General features: G+C 42.6%; 1 protein-coding gene across 2 annotated transcripts; it reads left to right on the top strand.

The window, feature by feature from the left end:
• The first annotated feature begins 402 nt into the window (after window positions 1-402).
• Window positions 403-17005, top strand: mgarpa (mitochondria localized glutamic acid rich protein a). Of its 2 annotated transcripts, XM_088009284.1 has the most exons (7): window positions 405-587; window positions 2949-3049; window positions 4274-4379; window positions 6871-6882; window positions 12200-12457; window positions 13768-14948; window positions 15708-17005. In XM_088009284.1, the coding sequence occupies exons 1-7, from the start codon at window positions 512-514 to the stop codon at window positions 15708-15710; spliced, it is 1737 nt and encodes a 578-aa protein (XP_087865410.1). In that variant the 5' UTR covers window positions 405-511; the 3' UTR covers window positions 15711-17005. The 2 variants fall into 2 exon arrangements, with proteins under 2 accessions (XP_087865409.1, XP_087865410.1); XM_088009283.1 differs by lacking the exon at window positions 6871-6882 and having other exon boundaries at window positions 403-587.
• Window positions 17006-18917: the final 1912 nt, after the last annotated feature.

The raw sequence follows: 18917 nt of genomic DNA, 5'->3' as shown, positions 1-18917 counted from the left end.
GTATATTTCTTCTTTCTTTCCAGTTTCTTTTCTTTTTCTCCTGCCCTTACTCAGGGCCACAACAGTGAGGGCTACACTTTCAATGGAGACAGACATTAACCGGCTGGAGTGAGACCTGACAATGGAGAAAGCTTATATTGTCCAGTAATGGACTGGGTCACGCTTCACCATTGACTGCTGTGAAGGATCACCACCACCCCAGGCAACCATAATGGTCTTAGTGGGAATTCTTCTATCTACTTATTAGCCTTTTTTAATTTCTAAAAGCACTCATCTGGGCCCCCAATTGAATACAGTGCTCCAGGTTCGGAAGCACCTCTCATATATCTCCACTGTCCTCTGTCATTACTCGCCCGTCATACATTCCTGCTGCAGTTTCTCACCAGTACTCTAATCACTTGTCTCAACAGCGCACCACAGTGGGCAGGTCTGGTCTCCGCCTCCCTGCACGTTCCTGAGACTACACCACGCCGTGCTTCTCTTCCACTCAGCACTTTCTGAAGCTGCAGCGATGTTTTCCTGCAGAGCGGCCTGGCAGAGGTGTGGGCCTCTGGCTCGGAGAGCGGCCTACAGGCTGCCCCTGGACGGTGAGTTTACAGAGTAGCTCTGGATGTCTGTCTTCTCTCCTCAGTGTGTGTCTGTGATGTAATGTCTGCTCTCTGTCGTAACAGACGTGATAGGACACGCTGTCCTCATGCGAATGTCAATACCTGGGTAAAAAACAATGACTCAGGATGTTACATGACTGTCAGAATGGAATTTTGGCTTAAGTTTAATTGTCGCTTTGTAGTTTTTAGAATAATTTGACTCCGTTGTGGAATGTTGACTGAAAATTTAAGTGTCTCCCCATGTGACATGACAATACTGGTCATTTCCACTGTTTGTAATTAATACTTCAACGTTAGAGCGTGGCCATGTTTCACGGAGCAGCACAAAGTCGGTGTTTTAACAGCCTTTTACCAGATGTTCTTGTCGGACTAGGAGCTAGCATGGCCTGTATGGGAACCATAGTGACCTCTGCCGAGCGTCACTGACGGACTGCGCGTTCAGTGCGCAGTCTCTTAAAAAATGATCTTCATGAATGTGTGGGTAAACGTGGAAACATGGTTGCCGCTGTCAGTCACGTGGCGTGCGCGTGTGACAGTGGACAAATGTAGAGAGAGAGAGAATACTGAGGCACGAGTCGGAGCAGTGCAGCTCGCGCTGCTAGAGGAAGGTCAGCGTGTGACATCAGCTCTGCTTTAAATGCTTCATTATGACCTACTACAACCAGCCAAAAATACCGCCATCAGCGTTTGCGTGTCTACGTGACGTATTTCACGAAGCCCCTCTCTCACCTACTCATGGGTTCAAAACTGCATTTAGGGTGACAGGTCCTTCTAAATATATCCAATCATTTTCCAACACTACAAGATAAAACTAGATAGAAAATGACAACCCTTAAAAACATGGCACCTAGAGAAGTTTTATTTTGGAAATATTAACTGGTAAAGCTGTCAAAATGACTCCTGGGCTGTAATTTCTTCAGCTCCTTTCTCTAATGTCCTCTCACTTAAACAGAGGAGGGTGTAACATACAAATCCAATGACTTTCTGACCTGCGTACCCTACAGTGTTTAAAAATGTTCTCCCCATGTCCTTCTACTTTTATAGACCTGAGCTGATTAGAAAGTATAAATAACAGGTTTGGGAGATCATTTGCCAGCATGTAGGATTAGCTCCGGATACGTGAACAGGTTAATACCCTTAACGCTGGACAGGACCAGGTTCCTCAGACCTTGGCTTCAACTGCAGCAGCTGGTTAATGATTTGACAGCGTGAGCCCCATAGAACATGGAGACAGTGGAGTGAGCTCTTTATCTTGGCCTTGTTTGTGTACATTTTGCACAATATATACATACTGTGAAAAAGGTTAACATGAACCTTAACTCCTTCTTGCTTATCTTCCAATGATCCTCTTGGGGTTAGGTCAGTTTTCTTTTGTACTTTGGACATGTTTTGTTTTTTTTCTACCCAATCTTTTTCATATTTAACTCTTTATATGCGTGTTTGTTTTTATTTTGGATAATGAAGTACGGGAAAAAAAAGGAGAAAGGAAGCATTGAGCCCAGTAATATTTATTTACCATATGGCCAGGAGTGGACGATATGGACTTATGTTTATCATGATGTTTTATGATACTGTTGTGAAAATAATAAAAATTATGACAAAATAATTATTTATTACTTATTTTTATGTAACTGTAAAACTGTGACTGTCATCTGTTTCTCTATCGTATGCCAGGTTTTCAGTTTCTCTCTTTGGGAATAACGTTGGTACAGCTAGGGATGGAAATGTAAAGAAAATCAAAAAGAGAATAAATGTGACGTTAAAACACACGGGAGTCACTAAACAGTTCCTCTCATCTTCTCTCAAGAAGAAAAGATGATAAATATCTGCATACTCTCCAGGACACAAATCCAAGAGTCCAAATAAAAAATATCTATATATAAAAATAAAGGCTATTTATTCTGATTGTTCAACTGGTTGTTCAGCATTTCCTCATTCACGGCTGCCTCCTCTTTGGTAGAGTTCTGCCAATAAATGTTGATTTCTAGGTTAGTTTTGGAAAACTGAGATGACTCAGTAATTCCATCAGGAAATGAAATGCTGAGTCAAACTTAAGGTGAAGCTTCTGGACAGCCATGTCTTGTTATTTCTTTACAAGACAGTGGGAAATGATCCTTTCCCTTGGTGTATCAGAGTTAGTTGAGCCCTTTAAATCCGTTTCACATTAACAGAGCTGCAGCTTAGCGCTCAACCACACATTATTCCTGCCCTGCAGGAGCTCTGCAGAGCCACCAGTCAGCAGGAACCTGACATGGGTGGAGGAGGGGTGACGCAGCATTTTGGGCTCAAAGAGAACCAAATTCAGTGAATTATCTAACTTGCCCATGGTTTCCTGTACAGGTGTGCAGCGGCGGCCCATGTCGTCAGTTCCTGGAGGCTCTGGACAGAACATCCTGTACACGGTGCTGTGTGGTGGAGCTCTGGTCGGCGCTCTGTCATATGTAAGTTCTACTTTCCATCAGAGGTTTGTCAGACAGTTGAATTAGAGATGTGAGAGATGTGTTTTGTGGACTTGGAGAAGGTGTTCGACCGTGTCCCTAGGGGGGCCTTGTGGGGAGTTCTCCGGGAGTATGGGGTACCGGGTCCTTTGATACAGGCTGTCAGGTCCCTGTATGACCGGTGTCAGAGTCTGGTCCACATTGCCAGCAGTAAGTTGGGCTCGTTTCCGGTGAGAGTTGGACTCCGCCAAGGCTGCCCTTTGTCACCAATTCTGTTCATTACTTTCATGGACAGAATTTCTAGGCGCAGCCGAGGTGTTGAGGGGATCCGTTTTGGTGGCCTTAGGATCGCATCTCTGCTTTTTGTGGATGATGTGGTCCTGTTGGCTTCATCATGTCATGATCTGCAGCTCTCGCTGGAGCGGTTCGCAGTCGAGTGTGAAGCGGCCAGAATGAGGATCAGTGCCTCCAAACCTGAGGCCGGAAAAGGGTAGAGTGCCTTCTCTGGGTCAGGGGGGTCGTCCTGCCTCAAGTGGAGGAGTTTAAGTATCTGGGGATCTTGTTCACGAATGGGGGAAGAAGGGAGCGGGAGATTGACAGGTGGATTGGGGCAGCGTCTGCCGTGAAGCGGGCGCTATACCGATCTGTCGTGGTGAAGAGAGAGCTGAGTCAAACAGCGAAGCTCTCGATTTACCGGTCAATCTACGTTCCCATCCTCATCTATGGTCATGAGCTTTGGGTCATGACCGAAAGAACGAGATCGCGGATACAAGCAGCCAAAATGGGTTTCCTCCGCAGGGTGGCTGGGCTCTCCCTTAGAGATAGTGTGAGAAGCTTGGCCATCCGGGAGGGACTCAGAGTAGAGCTGCTGCTCCTCCATGTCGAGAGGAGCCAGTTGAGGTGGCTCGGACATCTGATCAGGATGCCTCCTGGACGCCTCCCTGGTGAGGTGTTCTGGGCACGTCCCACCGGGAGGAAACCCCGGGGAAGACCCAGGACACGCTGGAGGGACTATGTCTCTTGGCTGGCCTGGGAACGCCTTGGGGTTCCCCCGGAGGAGCTGGAAGAAGTGGCTGGGGAGAGTGAAGTCTGGGCCTCCCTTCTGAAGCTGCTGCCCCTGGGACCCGATCCCGGATAAGCGGAAGAAAATGGATGGATGGATGGATGGATGGATGTGATCTCCAACTATATCTCACATTAAGATGTTCTGGGTTTTTTTTCTAACAGGGATATAAGACTGTGACCTCAGATCATGATCGGTTTAATGACCGCATCAGTGAACTCAGAGCCAGACCCAAGACTGAATGGACACCTAAACCCTGGCCACCTAAAGGCAAGTTCCCCCCCACCTCCCCATCTTCAGCTCCTCATGAGGCGTTTTACTTGCTTTTGGATCCACTTAAAACAATAGTAGTAACATTTCAACTGGATTACTTTTGTATCACATAATTTAAAATGTGTATAGAAATGAGTTTCATGCGTTTCATTTAGAGATGTGCCGGATCAGGTTTTTTCCTGCCGATTTCGATTCCGATCACCCATGAGGGCCAATCACCGATACCGATCACATAATTATTATTTTTTTAATTATAAGCACTACTGGTTACATTATGTGGAAAAAGGAACCATGAATTCACCTTAATTTAGACAAAAACTTGTTTTTAATAACTTTTTCCAAGAAAAAAACAAAACGGGCATTGTGCAAATTGTACTGCTATAGTAATACTATCTTTAACAGACTGAAGTGAAAACACATGAAGGCTCTGAAGAGGCTAAATAATGCAAAAAGTCAAAATAAAACCTCACAACATTGCCAAAAATTCAAGTATAAAACTTAACATTCAAAGGCAAAAACAGGATCCATTACAATAAACAGTCCAGAGTTACTGAATGAAAACTTCCTGTTAGCATGGCGGCTAGCTGATTACTGCTAGTTCTGATTGGCTGTTTCTGACTGAGCGGAGTAATTATGCAGAACAGGGAGGAGATCGATTATTTTTCCAGAGATTATCTGTCTCATGTTAGAACAGCAAAAGTTTTAATATGTATGTAAAATTTATTTTTTTAGGTTAGATGCTGCAGCTTTAAGCAGAGCTTCGGTGTGAGAGTCACTACCAGGTGGAGCAGAAGCGAAGCTCCGTCTGTCAAATATTACTACCTGTAGCGTAGCAGCGGTTCAACAGGAGAGCAGAACCAGCGTCTTACATCGCAGCTCGAAGACTTAAATTATTTTGAGGGTATTTGTTTAGCTTTCTGACCGTCATGCTAATCCGGGTGAGTGTTTGTAGCTGTGCGCTGCTTTACCTGCTGTCTGATCGCTCCAAATGTCTTTTTTACTGCAGTGAGCCTCGATGTAGCCAAACTCCGTCAAGTATGGCTTTGTTTTTATGCCATATTAGATTCGTCGTGTTGATGCATTTTGACGTGCTTCAATTTTCCGCCGCAACACGCAAACTTCCCCATTCACTCAGTGCGTTATAGTTCCACATCGCTTAGGATTTGTTGCTGCGCGTTTGCGCAGTGTGAAGGAAAGAGGAGACCAGCTGCACAGGCAGGCTGTGAAATGAAATGCAGGTGATCGGTTTGTGTGATCGGCAACAAGAGACCGTGATCGGCGATCACTGATCATACACTTTTTCACGGAAATCGGCCAATTATGATCGGTGGCCGATTGATTGGCACACCTCTCATTTCATTCAGTGAAAGAATCGGAATCAGTGTGATCAGGCCAGGCTATATGCACTTAGAAACGGAGTTCTGTCCGTGCAGCCAGGAGACAAGGCTGCAGCATAACTGGGATCTTAATGTTTAAAGGGGCAGTATCATGTAAAATCAACCTTTTGTGAGATTTACATCATGGTACAATGTTATTCCCTCATCAAAAACATACATGAAGTGTGGATTTAGTTCTTCCATGCATGTTTGACAAATCCATTAATCTCCATGGCAATCATTAACTGTGCAAAATTTACTGCCACCTTTGAGATTCAGCTCCTGTGTGAAGCTGCAGTCTCCAAGCTTCCGTCCCACAAAGACTACAGCTTCCCCATTCAGTTCCTTCAGACTAGCCAGCAGCAGTTAGCAAACACCTGGTGGAACTGGTGTTTGCCATTTCCACCAGAAAAGAGTTGAATCAGCTGTTTTCCTATTCAACTCTAAACTCTGGTTGACCTGAGTTTACTATACAAGCAAATTCTCAGTGCAATGCTGGTAAAAACATTAAAGGGTTAATAGAGGAGCCATGTTGAATTTCAGAAAGAGCAGGAGTGTTAACATCAAAGCAACTTTTAGACACAGCTGACTGGGAACGACCACCATCTGTTCCACACAGAGTTACCTTACTAGTCGTGTTTCCTTCAGTGGTTTTTATGGGGATTTTGAAGCATTACATTAAAAAAGGTTGATGGAAATGGCAAATTTTGAAATATCTTCCTCAGTTTTGCAAAAAAAAGTTTTAACCCTTACTTGAGGTGGTTTTTGTCTTTCTTGAAAAAGAGTTAATGCGGTAAATGGAAGAAGCTTCATTTAGTTCATCTTGTACCATGACAAACCTCCTTCACAGCCCACAGCAGCCCTGGTTGGATGTTTACATATTCAGCTGACTGACTCTCAGCAGCCCATGTCTGTTGCTGTAGATGCACCAGATTAGGCTGTTTGATCCCAGTGGAAATTCTGGCTGATAGCATCAGTTGTACTGGACAGGAATTATAGCATGAGAGGAGATAAATCCATGATGTATAGAGTAGGTCTGAGTTGTGTTAATGTGTTGGCATATGATGTTGCATACGAAACTCTAACTTCCTGTTTGTTTTGTTTGTTTGCAGGCAAAGATGAAGGTGAGTAGCGTCCCTGCCTCATTCACACGGCTTGAATGAAACGTGAGCTTGGGTGTAAACATACTGCAAACACTTTAACCAAACACCTGGTTTAAGCAACCTGCTGTCAGCACAAATAATCCTGCTGATCCATCCGGTTCCTCCACAGAAGAGGAAGTCCACACTGAAAGCAGAGCATGAGTCTCCTTTTTAACAGTTGTATTTCTAAGTGATGAAATAAGTAGGAAACATATGTTAGTAGTTTTACTGTAATCTGGGTTTTTTGAGCTTGGAATATCTGCTTGAACAGGCAGGATGCCTAAATGCCTGCAGCCGCATGTCTGCTCTCTGTCTCAGTGAGAGCAACGATGGTTCTGATGGTAATGAAATGATCTGAATGAGCCTCAACAGACCTCTACTGTTGAGGCCTCAACAGTAGAGGTCTGCTTTTTTGTTACCTGAAGACAGATGATATTACAGATACAAAGGTTTAGCCTGCTCTGAGGTCAGACTGGGATGATATTTCTATGCTGGATACACACTTTTAAACCTGTTACTACTGTATCAGCTGTGCCTCACTGTTCCTCTCAAATGTATAATCACTTCAGCTGAAGTGATCAGGATCATCATAATTAACTACTGAGTTGATCGGGTCAACCTGGATCAACATTTTTTTTTCTGTTTTTTTTGTTGTTGTTTTTAATGAAGAAACAAAAATGTTTTGTCCTGATTTGAAAATTCTTAGAATTTAGAGGTTGTACACAAGTTTTTTTTTTATCATGACTGTGTTTAGTGATAAACCAAATCTCTAGCCCAAAAAGGTTACTTTTGTTTCGATGAGTGTAGAAAACAGAAAAGGAACCTGATTGTACAGAAACCAGGGGCTAGCATGATGTCAGTGTATGTTCCTCACAAACTAAACCAAAAGCCGTCTATCTAACAAACACAGTTTTAATCTAAGCTTTAGTGATGCACTAATACACTCCTCCCCTTCGTTCCACCCACTTCCCTTTGTTTTCTCTATGTAAGAGGGCCAGTTTCTCACCTCCCTGTGTGACATCATCAATGCTAGCAGGCCTTGTTCATGTTCCACCTGCACTCCCACAGCTAGAGTGGTTGAACTTAGACTGAGATGATGTGTGAATGTAGCTCTTTAAAAACCAGAATTTCCTCCTCCAAACTCTCTAACATTTTGTGTCTCTACTCTTTCAGCATAATGCTTAAAGCTAAGGTCCTCTGTGGCCGCTTGGATATTCGTCCTAGAACTGGATGTGAAACCCCTTCTCCTCTTCCTCCTTCTCCTCCTCCTCCTTTCCTCTCCCATAGAGAACTTCGGGACAGTCTCTGACGGATCTGACTGAGAGACTTTGAGAGATTTTTCTGGACTGTGCTATTGTTAACCTCTGTGGTTGTGGGACTCTAGACCATTGTTGTACCAAATGCTGTTGAAGGCCATTCAGACAAACGCACTTTGCATGCACTGCTGTAGGGTTCAGTGTTCCTGTTCCCCAGAGCTCTGCCTGTTTCATTTATGACTTCTATTAAAATGACTACATAGAACAACGAGCCAACAGAAATGTTCAAGCCTTTCCTTTGTTAGTCAACAGACCCACAGCTGTTCTCACACACTGTCCTCTCTGAAGGAGTAAGCCTGCTGTTTTGTGTACTTTGTGATTTAATGTGAAGCAATGGAAAGATTCCTCAGATACAGATTAAAGATGCACAACCTACCTGGCCTGTCTCAGTGTCTGTATGTTTCACTGTCAGACGTGCTTTCACAGTTCCAGATAACCCTAACTTGTTAATGTGATGGTAAGAACCAACTTTCCACTTGACCCTTTCTACCCTGCACTTAACCCCACTCCCTGCCTGCTCATCCTTCTTTACCCCTCCCCTCTCTCTGCCTGCGTCATCCTCCTTCCTGTCTTTGAGTTTGCATGCAGTTTGTTCTGTGCATGTCTTTATCTACTTGTACATTTTTGAGATGAGGCAGGTTTTTAAATGTCATCAATAAATAATATTTCAAGAACAGGGGAAGGTAATCCCTACAACTTTGTAACATTATTGACATGGATCTCTTCATTATGGCACCTGTTAGTGGGTGGGATTGCCCTCAAAGCTGAAGTGATGGACTCCTGTGTTCCCAGTACTCAGTGGTCAGTACTCAGCCAAGGAAGGAATACTAGTGAACTGGTGACAGGATCATAGGAGCAGACCTATGTGGCTTCATCATCAGAGTGATGCATCCTATTGCAAAGCAGAGATGGTTCTGGACACGTTTAAAGTGTTGACTTGCCCTCTATATGCTGGCGGGTCCTAATCCAGTTGAGAAACCATGGATAAATAAGTCCAAACTATGGAGGCCTCATCTTGCAACTTGCCGCATCTGAAGTAGCCTTACAAAATTAATTTCTCTGTTGTCGAGTCTCGCTCAATTTGGTTAATGTCTGGTTTGGTTCTACCCCAGTTTGAAAGCGCCTTCACTATGGTCTGTTCCCTACTATTGTGGACGTCAATGTGGACGGGTATACTGTGGTCAACTCTTCCATGATGTGGTTTGCGCTATAAGTGGACGTGTGTGCTCCTGCACCACTCAAGATTAAACACATAATTGTTCTCCTCCAGACTGAGTAGCTCTCTGGCATCAGTCTGCATGTCTGCCACTCCACTGCGGAGCTTCAGTGTTGTTTGATTGAATATTGTACATCATGGACCAGTCAGGGAATGCTGTCAATCAAATTGCTTGTTTGTAATATTTGGATTTGTAGATCCATCAAACTGGGTTTTACCCTTTAGACACCCTTATGGTGTCAAGGTTTCCACCCTGTGAAACCCTTCCCCTTTTGGTTCCGCAACAAGCCAGAGCTGCAGAGGCAAGGACTCTTTAGATCAGAGGTTCCCAAACTGTGGGGCGCGCCCCCTAGAGGGGGCGCGGGAAGCCGTCTGGATGAAAAAAACAAAACAAAACATGAACACTGTATGCGCTGAGTTTTTACCTTAGAATGGCCAACTCTCAGTTATAACTATGTCAATTTGATACAGTAGAGGCTTCCACACTTCCCATATTTGTGTCCTCTGTCACTTTTATCAGCAGTTAAAACTGTTTAATCCGTTGTTAACATGTTGTAACCTGTTTTTCCGAGCCGCCTTTAAACGCAACATGAGCGCTACGACGCTCGCGCTGTGTTTACACCTGTGAAGGAGACCTGCTGCTGCTGTGCGGAGCTATGTAGGTTTGTGTTAGAATCACGGCAGCAAACCAGCAAAACGCAAAGAACTTTTCACAGTTTTTCCCTCCAAACTAACCGACTGAGTTGAGTAAAGCTGTTGGATGCAGGTAATGTTAGCTAAAAGATGACTTGCTAATATCAATACAGAACCTTAAGCTTAACAAGCACCTTGTAGGCTACCGATGTTGGTGTCTATTTTCAGCATTCATTTTGCCTCCAAAAAAGTCGATTGCCTCCCCCTCCCCCCCGTCACACGTGTCTTTTCAACCAGACAGCCATTTGTAATCCATGGGGGGGGGCGCAGAAAATGTTTGGAAACCACTGGGGGGGGGGGCAGAAGAAAAAGTTTGGGAACCACTGCTTTAGATCAGGTGTGGGCAATCCTGGTCCTGGAGGGCTGGTGTCCTGCAACTCTTAGACATCTCCCTGGACCAACGCACTTGAATCCAACAGCTGAATCACCTCCTAAGTGCAGTCAAGTTCTCCAGAGTCCTGCTAACAACCTCATTATTTGACTCTATGTGATGTCTCTATGTGTTGAAATAGAGACATCTAAAAGTTGCAGGAGACCGGCCCTCGAGGCCTGGAGTTGCCCAACCCTGCTTTAGATCATTGAAAGTCCGCTGTGGGATCATTTAGGAGCACAACCAGTACAGCCCAGTGTAGCCTCCCTACACCTATCAGTGAACCTTGATTGTTCACAATTTTGTTGCCAGTTCACTAGTTTCTGTAACTTCAACAACATTTAGTTGTTCACAGATGTGAAGAGTCTGTCTACTCATGCTTTGGACCTGGTGAAGGTTGCTGAGATTCTTCAACTTGTTCCTACTTCCCTCACCAGGGGTCTCAATTCCCTGACCTCAAGATTTACTGCCTTGCAAGATTGGGATGCATCCCTGCTCCAACACACCTGAATCAAATTAATGGCTCTTTACCAGGCTTTTGCCGAAGTTGATGGCATACTGAAGACGAAATTCAATCATCTGATTCATGTGTGTTGGAGCAGGGGTCCATCTATAACCTGCAAGACAGTAAATCTTAAGAACTTATTTTGTCCTACACAGTCATATCAAATATTTGCTTGTTTCATTATAAATCCCATTCACTTACAGGTCTCATTGCAATGATCTTTTTTTTTTTTTTGTGCTTCACTGTCAGAAATCATAATGGCTGATCTGTGTAAATTTTAAGAATGTGTTACAAAAGAAAAATGGCTTAATACTGACAATATGAGCAAATTAGAATGAAGGATGTGTTTGGATGCATTGCTTAAAAACTAAGCATATTTTGATTTGGTGGGACAGTCAAACATGGGTGAAAGATGTAATATTTTCAATCTTCATCAATTGTTTTTGTTTATTGCAGAAAAGGCTTTATTTTTTATTATCTTAAGTGTAGATTGAAGCAGTGGTTGTGTCACCTCTGCAGGCTGTTAAACACCAAGAGCAAGTGGAAAACATGCTAGCAACAAGATTTCATGACTTCTGGCAGGAAGTGAATCATCATTAATCAGTGATAATACACCAATGTGGATGTATATAATCCATTTAGTATCAAGATCTGTATTAGGCATGGACAACATTGTGACTCAAGAGGGCGCTATTAAAAATCTGGACTGAAATATAAACTATAAATAATTATACCTGAACAATGACTAGTCATTTTTCACGATTTGCCCTCCTGCCCCCAACTTTAAGAGTTTGAATCTGAAATCAAATGATACAGGCACATTGTAGTAAATAAAACTTTGAGCACAACAAGGCAGTTGATGAAATGCATAATGCTTAATTAAGTTGCTCTACAAAGAGCAAAATCATAACAAAGCATAATGTTCTTGACAGTATTTTATTACATACATTAAGCAGTTATATACAGGGGTCTAAAGATCCAGATATAATAAATTTCTTAGACAGAAACCAGAATGATAACAGCAAATTCAGTTTGGTCCAAATTGATACAAAGCAATCACTTCAACCTAATCGTACAGTAAGATTCAGATCCAATCCTGTATATTCTGATCTGATTCATTAACCTGAAGGATTGTTTGTGTATGTAACATTAGGAGAGTTCCTCTACTAAGCCGGTGTGTGTATTTCTTTGCGTTGCAGACGGAGAGGCTGACGCTGGGGAAGAGGAAGCTGCTGCTACTGCTGCTGCTGAGGTAGAAACCATAGTGGAGGAAGCAGCTGAGGTGGTCGCAGAGGCTGCCGAGGCAGTTTCAGAGGCTGCCGAGGCAGTCGCCCAGGTGGCACAGGAAGTGGAGGCAGCTGCAGAGGAAGTAGCCAAAGTGGCTGAGGCAGTGGAAGAGGCTGCCCAGGCTGTGACCGAACCTGCCGCTGTCGGCGCAGAGGAGACGCAAAGCGATGGTACGAGCTCTTAATCTGAGGAAACCTGATGCTGCACACATTAACTGCAGGGAGACATACACACCACCACACACACCTGGTTATTTTTGGATTACTGCAAAGACCCCTTTGACATCAGTAGTCGTCTAACATCACAGGGAGCAATAAGACCTGTCCCAGTCTGTAGAACCTCTAAAGGCTAGCTGCTTTACCCCAGGTGTCTGGCCTCACCTCTTACTGTACATTTTCTCTTGTTGTGCTGAAAGTGTATATTTGCTTTTTATTTATTGGAGCGGGTTTGAACGGGCAGAGGCTGCTGAAAGTAACTTGAAATCCCTGGGGTGTGTCATGTAGATGGTTGTGTGTCTGATTTTTGTTCAGGTTCTTAGCTGGCCTTGCACTGTTAGAAACTACAAACTGAAGTATATCTGCACCTCCCCATGTGGCTATGAGCTCTCAAGCAATGCTCATTTGCAGTTATGGGTGAAATAAATGTGATCACTCAACAACTATAAACCTTATTCATTCACGTTAACCCTAATCAGGTATATGAGCCCAAAGTTCAAACAGTATAAACCAACAACAAAATGTTAAGCCAGAGTAGACGCTGTAATATTAATGGTACCATTTTGTTCTAAAACCTTTGATGCCATTTTCTGATTTGACCAAACTCTGTTTTTCTTTGCTTTAAGCATCTGTAATGTTGCCCTGCTGTTCTAAGTATCACACAGAGTTCATGTATGTATGTTTATCTCCTACTGTGATACACATGTGTATCTAAATGCAAAGCTATGTTCCAACTCTGTAATAACTGTCATGTCAGATTGTCTAGAGAAATGTTAGTGTCAGAAATGCTGTGAATCATTCATTTTAATAGTTTACAAACCAATTCAAATCATATGTGATCATATTTTTATTTTGCTTATAACTGGACAATGAGCACTGTGAACAGATATTTCATGAGGTCCTACAATAAAGCTTTTTGTTAAACTAAAATATTTACTGCCGTCTTTGATTTGTCTGATATGTTTCTAATCTACATTTATGATGGCATTGTCCAGTATTTACACTTGAGACCAAATGTTTGCATACATTGCTTAATGTTTGTCTTTGAACCTGAACCCATATCTAATTTTTGCTAAACAAATCCCCCTTTTCACAGTTAACACTAAAACTCCATGTATGTGTTATCCACTTCATAATCATGAGTCATTGGAAGATTTTAGCAGATGATCTGTAAACTGCATCATCACCTCAACTTGTGTGCCAATTGTGGAGAAAATACAACTTGAGTAGTTGTGATGTTTAGATGGTTGGCTTTTGTGTTGCAGTGCCACTAGCAGCTGCCTCTTCATTAGAGTTACTGAAGAAAGCCAAAGGAAAGGATGACTCGGCATCCAACGATCAAGAACTCCTACCACCAGAAGTGGAAATACCTGTTGAAAAAGTGACCCCTACTATTACAGAGGTCTTGACATCAGATGGAGATACTTCACTCAAAGCTGTAGCAATTAGTGAGGAGACTGTTACACCAGAGGAAGATGGAAAAGTTTCTGGAACTGTAAAAGTAGCACCAGCCATGGAGTCTCTTACACCAGTAGAGGTAGTGTCAATGGAAGACTCAGCAGCCTTTGCAGAAGTTGCACCAGTTGTTGAGGATGTCTCTGTACCCATAGAGAGTTCAGCAGTTGCCGTGGAGGCCCCTACAACCATTGAGGTTGTAGCAGTTGTCGAGGAGACTTTGACACCAGCAGAGGTTGCACCAGTTGTTGAGGAGGTCCCTGTATCCGTAGAGGTTTCAGCAGTTGTTGAGGAGGCCCCTAAAGCTGTAGAAGTTGCATCAGTTGTCGATGAGGCTCCTGCATTCGTACAGGTTGCGCCAGTTGTTGAAGAGCCTTCAACACCAGCAGAGGTTGCTGCAATTGTTGAGGATACTCATGTACCCGTAGAAGTTGCACCAGTTGTCGAGGAGGCCCCTGCACCCATAGAGATTACAGCAGTTGTCGAGAAGATTTTGATACCAGCAGAGGTTGTGCTAGTTGTCGAGGAGGCCCCTGTAGCCACAGAAGCTGTACCAGTTGTCGAGGAGGCCCCTGCACCCATAGAGATTACAGCAGTTGTCGAGAAGATTTTGATACCAGCACAGGTTGTGCTAGTTGTCGAGGAGGCCCCTGTAGCCACAGAAGCTGTACCAGTTGTCGATGAGGGCCCTGTACTCGTAGAGGTTGTGCCAGTTGTTGAGGAGACTTCGACACCAGCAGAGGTTGCACCGGTTGTCGAGGAGGCCCCAGTACCCACTGAGGTTGTGGCAGTTGTCGAGGCCCCTGCATCCACAGAGGTTGCTCCAGTCATGCAGGAGACTCCAGTACTAGTAGATTCTAGCAAAGAATACATTGTTGTTGTCCTGGAAGGAACACCCAAAGAAGAGAAACGACCCAAGGTCCTAGGAGTTGGTCCTATGACCGGCAGAATCATCCCAGCTCCAGAAGATGACGGTACCCCTGCCTCTGAGGTAACAGTTTGTTTTTAAAATTTTAAGTAGCATGCAAGTATTATAACTAGTAAATGTCGATGCACTAATCCTTTTACAAGAGATTAAAATTGACTAATTTTTTCTAACCTTCTCTAACCAGTCATCAGTGGCAGGTCAGATACCGGAAAATCTGATTTCATTCTCCTTTTCATCAAATATCTCAGCCAAGAACTCTGGTTTCATTGGTGTTTAAGAAAAAAAATGTTTTCTTTGGTGCACTTATAAGATAAACAGATGAAGAGATGCTTAAGCTTAGGGAGATTAACTTTTATATATAAATGCTATATATAAAAGTTACTGTACCTACTAATGAACCTGCTCAGTCAACCAAAATGATAAAATTACCTGACATGAATATCAGCTTTTAAAACCTGCATCTCCACAAGAAAACTTAATGATTTACTTTTAAGTGGTACTTAAACTATAAAAAGGATTACTATTTTTTTTCCCTTACAGCATGTAGTGTGGTCTGGAAAAGAATTAACATAGCTCTTTAAACTTTGCTGTTCAGGGTAGGCGACGTCTTAGGATTCAAATGCAGTAGTATCCAACAAAGGTATTGAGGCTGTAATTATTTGGATTATTTTAGATTAGATTATGAACACTATGTGCTTCCAAGTAAAATGTAGATTCCTCCTGTTTGTGTGTACTTTCCACTATAGGGATGTAGACTTAGAGGAAGGTTTTGGAGTTTTCATCATCTGTACAATACTAACATGTTGCTTTTATTTGTTGCAGTAAAGCACTCCTAAGTGATGATTCTCACTAGAGGACGGAGGATGTGCCTTTCTCCTACACTTCATCCTTCAGCTCTGAAATACAAAGGGAGTAACTGGTTACACATTACTGACATGGTACAATGTTTAGATCACCAGCTGCTTTATTGAGCCCACACAGCCCATTACTATGAAACGTCACATGTATAACAGTTGCATTGTAGCCAGATTGTTAGGAACATTTCCTGTCTCCTCTGTGAACTACAATCTGTTTAGAGCTTTTGACTAAACTGAGCCTTTCAAACATCCCAAAGCTTTTACTGTTGCACGTTGAAGCTTAAAAAGTGGAATATGTTGACATTGTGCATCTCCAAACACTGTCCCGCCGCCACAGTATTAGCTCTCAAACTGAGGAGCGTTCAAATCCACCAGCACTGCGTTATAGAAACCAGCCTCAGGTTTTTTTCTCTGCCACTTCTGGTTCCAGGTGGAATCACTCTGACTGTACTTTATGTTTATGAACAAACACGTGAACCCATGAGTGTGACCTACTACCTCACTGTTTTCCCTCATGTTCATCATTTTCAAACAACCCATTAGAGCTCTGTGCAATCCAATCTGGCTTCTTGCTCTGCAACATAGCACCATTACCTTCACAATGGTCCCATTAAATTGTAATGGGGGTCATTTTTAAAAACACTCCAAGGAAATCATGTGAATAAAGAATAATCAGCATCACGTACCTGATGTCATAGCCACAGATTAAGATTAAAAAAGGAAACTAGTAAGGAAACTGTAACTGTAGTCAGTAACATCTCTATTTTACACATACTGGAATCATCATTGAATCATTAGCTTAAATGGGGAAATAAAGCAGCATCCTGTTCTTTCACTCTTTGTGTTCCTATCCTGTCTTGTTTTTCTATTTTTCTAGAGTTAACCCTGTATTTAGTGGAACTTAAAGGCTTCCAGCATGTACAAACAGGTGACAAACTGTATATTAAGGGATTGTGATTTTTAATGTGTCAAATGTTTCAGTATGTCTGAAGGAAGGTCTCCAGTGTGAAAAGCTTTGACAACTCTGTTGTGGTTTTCTCTTCCTTCAGATTTTTCCTCTTTGTGAATTTCTTTTTTTTTTGTAGGGCAGCAGGGATCACTGAAACTGAACTGATAGAATAGATGTTTTTAAATGGGATATTACACACTGTCCTCTATGCTTTCAGTTGGATTTCTCTATTAGATTCTACATGGTTGCCATTAAATAGGAGATATTGTGAAAATGTACTCTTGTTTTGCAAAATAAAGAATTTGAAAACAGAATTTCATTTATTGAATTGCTTAATATTTTTTAAGTGTGAACAATTAAATCTAATTAGACAAACGTTCTTAACAGGCTGTTTAACTCTGGGACTATCTGGGACGCAGGTATGTTGCATGTCAGTATTTATCCACCACACTTTAGGGTGGTGGGTTTACACTAAAAAAAGTAGCTTTTATTTTTTTATTACGTTTGAACATATATCAGAAAACAAAGCATAATGCCATCTGCTTAATTGTTTTAATTATTTTTCATGAATCCGTTGTGTAAATGTGTGGGATGGGATCTGGCACCAAAGATGTTGTGAGCTGAGGCCTCTATGTATAGGAGATTCTTGCCCATCCAGTGGCATAGTCACTGGCTGAAACTGAGTTCTGAGCGTCGATTTGTAGACCAAATCAATGCTTCAGTCCCATTTCTATGTCAAAGCAGTGTTCGCTTTCCTGATTAAGAAGGCCACAGCCATTTCGTTATACTCTCTACATGGTCTTCAACAAAGCTTAATTAGGCGACATGTCAGTAAACTCCACATGGATGATGAGACCAAATGTTTTCCAAACCATCACACCACCTCTGCCAACTTACTTTGTTCCCATAGTTCATTGTGGACACCCTGCCTTTTACAGGTAGTGACACGCACACACACACTTGGCCATCCATGTGAGGTAAGAAAACATGACTCGTATAAAATTGGTCCAGCTACTTCCAATTCTCTAAGGTCCAGGTCAAATGTTCACATGCCCATTGTTAGCAGTGGAAAGGGCTCCAAATGAATTCCTTGACTGTTTTGTGGCTACACACTGATGCCCTGTGTATTCTGTATTCTATCAGAACCAACATGAATTTGGGCCACAGTAGCTTATCTGTTGGATTGGACCACAGGTTGTACCCTTAATGACTAACCATGTTCAGCTTCAGTTTGGCATTTCATCTTTGTGTAGAGTGATTGGTGCTCCAAACCACCCAACTCAAAACCCTCCCTCTACTTAGTGAAAGTATGCCTGATAATTAAAGTTGAAACCCTCTCAGTTTTTCTCTAGATCTTTCTCTGCCTAGATAAATCTCCAAATTGGGCTTACAGGTCCTGATTATTCTACAAGTGCTTACAAGGTCAGTACGACAGGTTCTGATCGTCAGGATGTTCTGGGTAATACTGCTATTTGGTTATCTCATGGGTTCTCTCATGAGAACCTCTGCAGGAAGACCCAGTTTGAGATTCAAGCCCCATGACCATAAAAGCAGTACTTTTCTGTGGTGCCTTTCCCCAGTGATAACTAATAGATACAGAGGCTTGTAACTTGTCATCAATGCTTCGTGGTTTACTAAAGACTGATGCTGTCTTTAGTGTGTGTTTACTTACCTAAAACACTGGAAGACCTCCTAGGATCCCTTCAGGACTTCTTTGAAGTCTCCTGAAATATTCAAATGGAACTGAAATGACTCGCTGATCGAAGCCTACGGAAGTAGTAGCAATGAGGTGTGAACATCCTCTGTCCCTTTTAACGTTGACAAAACAAGGGGACTGATTTGGGACATGCTCACACAACATTGGATCTTAATCATCAGAAAGGTGAAGAGTGATGGATACTCTAGCTTTTCCCCACAGTCCAAACCTTGACTGTTAGGTTGATTGAATACTCTAAATTACTCTTGGGTATGATTGTGTGTGTGTTGTTTGTGTGATGGTATGACTACTTGTCCCAGAGTGCCAATGAAAAGAGACTAAAATTTGAGGGTTAACATTTGTCCTTTAATTCCCCTCATAAATCTCACTGCGGTAACTACAGTTTTTGGATTTCTTTAAAGATTTTCGGAGTCAAAATGATTATCATTTACTTTCGAAAAAGCTTCCTAAAACGCTTAGATTTGCGAAAGGGTTAGTTAGTTAGGGTTAGATAGTTAAAGCGTTCTCCT

The sequence above is a fragment of the Poecilia mexicana genome, unplaced genomic scaffold, assembly GCF_051168715.1.
Source record: "Poecilia mexicana isolate PSO_F unplaced genomic scaffold, ASM5116871v1 scaffold_10, whole genome shotgun sequence".
Classification (NCBI taxonomy): domain Eukaryota; kingdom Metazoa; phylum Chordata; class Actinopteri; order Cyprinodontiformes; family Poeciliidae; genus Poecilia; species Poecilia mexicana.
The sequence above is the reverse complement of the archived record's forward strand: the minus strand, read 5'-3'. Positions and strand labels throughout refer to the sequence as shown.

Coding starts and splice junctions, on each gene's coding strand:
- mgarpa (XM_088009284.1), top strand. CDS start 512: ATGTTTTCCTGCAGAGCGGCCTGGCAGAGGTGTGGGCCTCTGGCTCGG. Junction 588..2,948: donor CTACAGGCTGCCCCTGGACG/GTGAGTTTACAG, acceptor TTTCCTGTACAG/GTGTGCAGCGGCGGCCCATG. Junction 3,050..4,273: donor TGGTCGGCGCTCTGTCATAT/GTAAGTTCTACT, acceptor TTTTTCTAACAG/GGATATAAGACTGTGACCTC.